Source organism: Olea europaea, unplaced genomic scaffold (genome assembly GCF_002742605.1).
Source record: "Olea europaea var. sylvestris unplaced genomic scaffold, O_europaea_v1 scaffold3634, whole genome shotgun sequence".
Lineage (NCBI taxonomy): Eukaryota > Viridiplantae > Streptophyta > Magnoliopsida > Lamiales > Oleaceae > Olea > Olea europaea.
The window spans coordinates 29863-33329 of NW_019255584.1; the positions used below are offsets into that span (position 1 = coordinate 29863).

A 3467-nucleotide genomic window follows, 5' to 3' on the forward strand; every position below is an offset into this window, starting at 1 on the left:
AAAGTGATACAAACATGAAATTAGTTAAAACGACATTCAATTGTTTAAAAGGCAGTATGCCATTTTTCTGGTTGGTTTTAAATTGTGTACGAAAAGTTAGAATGAAAATGAGCATTTAAGTTTGGGGGATTTGGTAAATTTTTGTTTCAGATTGGATATTTTAGATATTTTAAATGAAGGGTGTTTAAGACTTTTAACACATGATAAAATAGACTAAAGGCTAATTAACCAAAAATTATTGACCATAGCCTATTTTACTAAACATTATTGTTGACTAGGCTTTTTAAACAAATCCCCCAAATTCCTTCCCTGTTGGAAGTATCATTGTGCAAACCATCAAATAAAGGGCACTGTGAACTCGTGCACACAAAAATACTTTGAATACATCTAGATAACGCAATACTCAATTTCGTTCAAATACAGAGATATAGAAGATGATGATGGATTTGAAAAGAAACCTAATTACAAAGCTCACGAGCAATACCCAAGCGATAATTTACAGTGTCGAACAAGATCCTCAGGTTTTGCTGCTGGAAATTGGCTATAATATTTAACACAGAGTTCACATTATTTGGTGCAGCTGCCATAGCCAAGCAAGCCAAAGAACCTGAACTACTGTGTATCAAACTGTTCTCCATTGGCAGCACCAAATCCATTCCTGTAAAATGGAGAACTACAGGTGGAGCTATATCTTCATTTGTGGCCAAAAAGCAGGTATCGAATGCCCCAAGTGAGCTAAATGGCCCTTTCACCTGTTTTCTGAACTCATCCCGAATTGCATTGTATACGGGTTGAACAAAACGGGTTATAACCGTGCCCGAATCTATGATGGTACCTGCTCCTGTGTTTGGGTCAAATGCTAGGGGTTCTTGGGCTATGGGGACCTGGACCTTGCCGATACTTACTCCGGTGAGGTTCACGTAGTATAGGGATGGACGATGCGGGTTTTTGAGAAGTGGGGTGGTTCTGATGTTCTTGGGTTGACCCAAGGGTCCGAGTTTGAGCGAACCTGAGAAGTAATAGGACTTGAAGCTTGGTAAACAGTAGGAGAATACACCTGAATAAAGGGACCCGGATTGTGAGAGTAATGACATGGAGCCCCGACCCATGCCCAATAACCCCTGGGGCGGTACTGACCCTCCGGAAACCGAATTGATGCATCCAAAAGCGTAATTCGGAATGGCATCATTGGCTAGCCAGAGTGTGTCATGGGACAGAATGGCGGAGAAAGAGGAGTCGCCGCCGTAGGACTGGTTGAACGAGCATGAAGTGGCAGCGTCAGTGGCCGGGCAGGAGACACCGCTTACTTTGGTGCATTCGGGGACTGAGCAGTCTAAAGACGAGTAAGTGGAGGAGGCCTTTGGTGTGAACACGGCCGAGGAGGCAGCGCAACCGGTGCAGCCACTGCATGGAACCCATGCAGCATCACTGCTTGTATCCAACACCATGAACAAGAGCTGACCCGGATTCCCAATCTTCGCCCGGAGAACATAGTTTCCGATGTTCAGCACCTGCTTACCAGGGGCAATTGGAACAACACTTGCACCTTTTCGGGTGGCCTGCGGTGGTGCCGCCACAAGGCTGGATAAATAGGAAACTCTTTCAGGATCTTTAGAGGCCATTTTCATGACTGTGTTTAGCAATGAAGAGGCAGGTTTTGGAGGGTTAAAGGGTGAGCATTTACCATAAATGGGGATTACAGAAAGGTCTGAAGAATCAGCACATGGATCAAAAGCCAATGCTGTGGAAAGAAGAGAACTGAGCAGGATTGCAACAATGGCTAACTCCATTGATATTATTTTACTCAACCAGAGTCCAGTGAAGTGTGTGTCGAGGATAATAGAGAAATTTATAGGAAGTTGGAGGAAGTGAGTGATAAAAGTGTCATTTTTGGCATGCATGCACGTGAATGAGAGTGAAAGCTTCGAAAATATAATTTAGTTGAATAAAAAATTACTTTTTCAGATAAATGTTCTTAAATGACAGCATAATTGCAGGAAAATGTTATCCCTTCCAAAACTAGAATGCGTATAAAAACTTGGACGACACAACATACGTTGTCAACAATTATCAATTGGTAATGAGAGACGCACGTGCCTTGTTTCATTCACCCATTCATAGTGTCAAAAGGGAAACCCCCATGCAACATTTATAGCAGTTTGTGCTCAAATATGATTCAAATCATATGATTAAGAAAACGAGGACTCTATATGAACTAGACAATAAATATCGAGATGGTAAGAGTGTCTTGAAACCCAGAACTCAAAACACCTAAAACATAATTTTAACATAATAAAGCCACACACAGTGACAGATCGTATATGTATTATTAGAAGAATTATTGTTTAATCTTTAAATTATGAACAAGTGGATGTGAAGATTTTTTAGTGTGTTGTGAATAGATTGGATAAATAATATCAAGAATTCTTGGCTGACAGTTTGCAAGCAAGTGGTTCCAAAAATGCTGTCGGTCACGGACTCACGGACGGATTTTCTAATTCACGAGCAATTATCGAACTTCTTTTTCATTTTTGTCTTTAATGAATCAGCAATTCTTTGTCTCATATAATTTCTTGTTTATATATGGTAATTTCGTGCTGTTAAGCCAGAAGAGAGTCTGGTATGCTACTACTGGATGGTTTCACACTGCACAATGAAGAAAGAACTATCAGCATTAGACTTGAGTACTTTAGTTGATAGTCCCAAAATGGTAGAAGAAACGTGCCTCAGTAAGTCAATTAGAAATATAAGTAAATGTTTAGCTTCATTGCGGAGACTAGTTTATTTTTAGTGACCTGTGTCGAGACTGACTGAGTTCGTTTGATGCTCTCAGCGAGGGACTTTTATTTGATTTGTTATCACCGGTAGACCGTGGGTCATAGTGGTGCTGTAAAGTCCATTAATTCACTCACTCCAACAAAAATCAACGATCACCCAAAAAAATCAACTTTATTTCTAATCAAGTTAAAGTAGATGCATGAATTATTTTCGATTATCTTATTAATCCATTGCTAATTGAAATATCTAGGGTTATTGATCTAATTCACTGAACTTTGCATAAAGTTTTCACTAAAATTTAAAAAGTTTCCCATTAATCAATGAACTTTTGTAATATATAATCTCATCCGTTGCTCAATCAACGATCGTTCGAAAAAGCAATGGAATTGATAATGTGGCAAATGGAGTCCTGTGGCATAATATTACAATTAGTGGATGCCAAATCATGAAGTTGTTGTTGACACGAAGTATTGTTTTAAAACAAGTTTTTTACACCATTTAAAAAAGAAAATAATCGCAAGCATTTGAAATTTCGCAATTATAGAGAGTGACGTCTGTGTTTTGTTTGTTATATTCCGCAAGTGTATGAATCATAACAAGTAATATATTGGACTAATAAATCAAGATATCGTTCCCACTACTATCTACCATTGGTTAAATTATTCCAAACTTTAATTTGATTGAAAACA

General features: G+C 38.9%; 1 protein-coding gene across 1 annotated transcript; it reads right to left on the reverse strand.

Moving 5' to 3' along the window:
- Positions 1 to 341: 341 nt before the first annotated feature.
- Positions 342 to 2157, reverse strand: LOC111386630 (aspartyl protease AED3-like). Its single transcript, XM_023011097.1, has one exon. It carries the CDS (start codon positions 1899 to 1901, stop codon positions 459 to 461), a length of 1443 nt encoding a protein of 480 aa, XP_022866865.1. The 5' UTR covers positions 1902 to 2157; the 3' UTR covers positions 342 to 458.
- Positions 2158 to 3467: the final 1310 nt, after the last annotated feature.

What these genes read in the sequence shown, in the direction of transcription:
- LOC111386630 (XM_023011097.1), bottom strand. Translation starts at nt 1,901, where the DNA reads ATGCATGCCAAAAATGACACTTTTATCACTCACTTCCTCCAACTTCCT.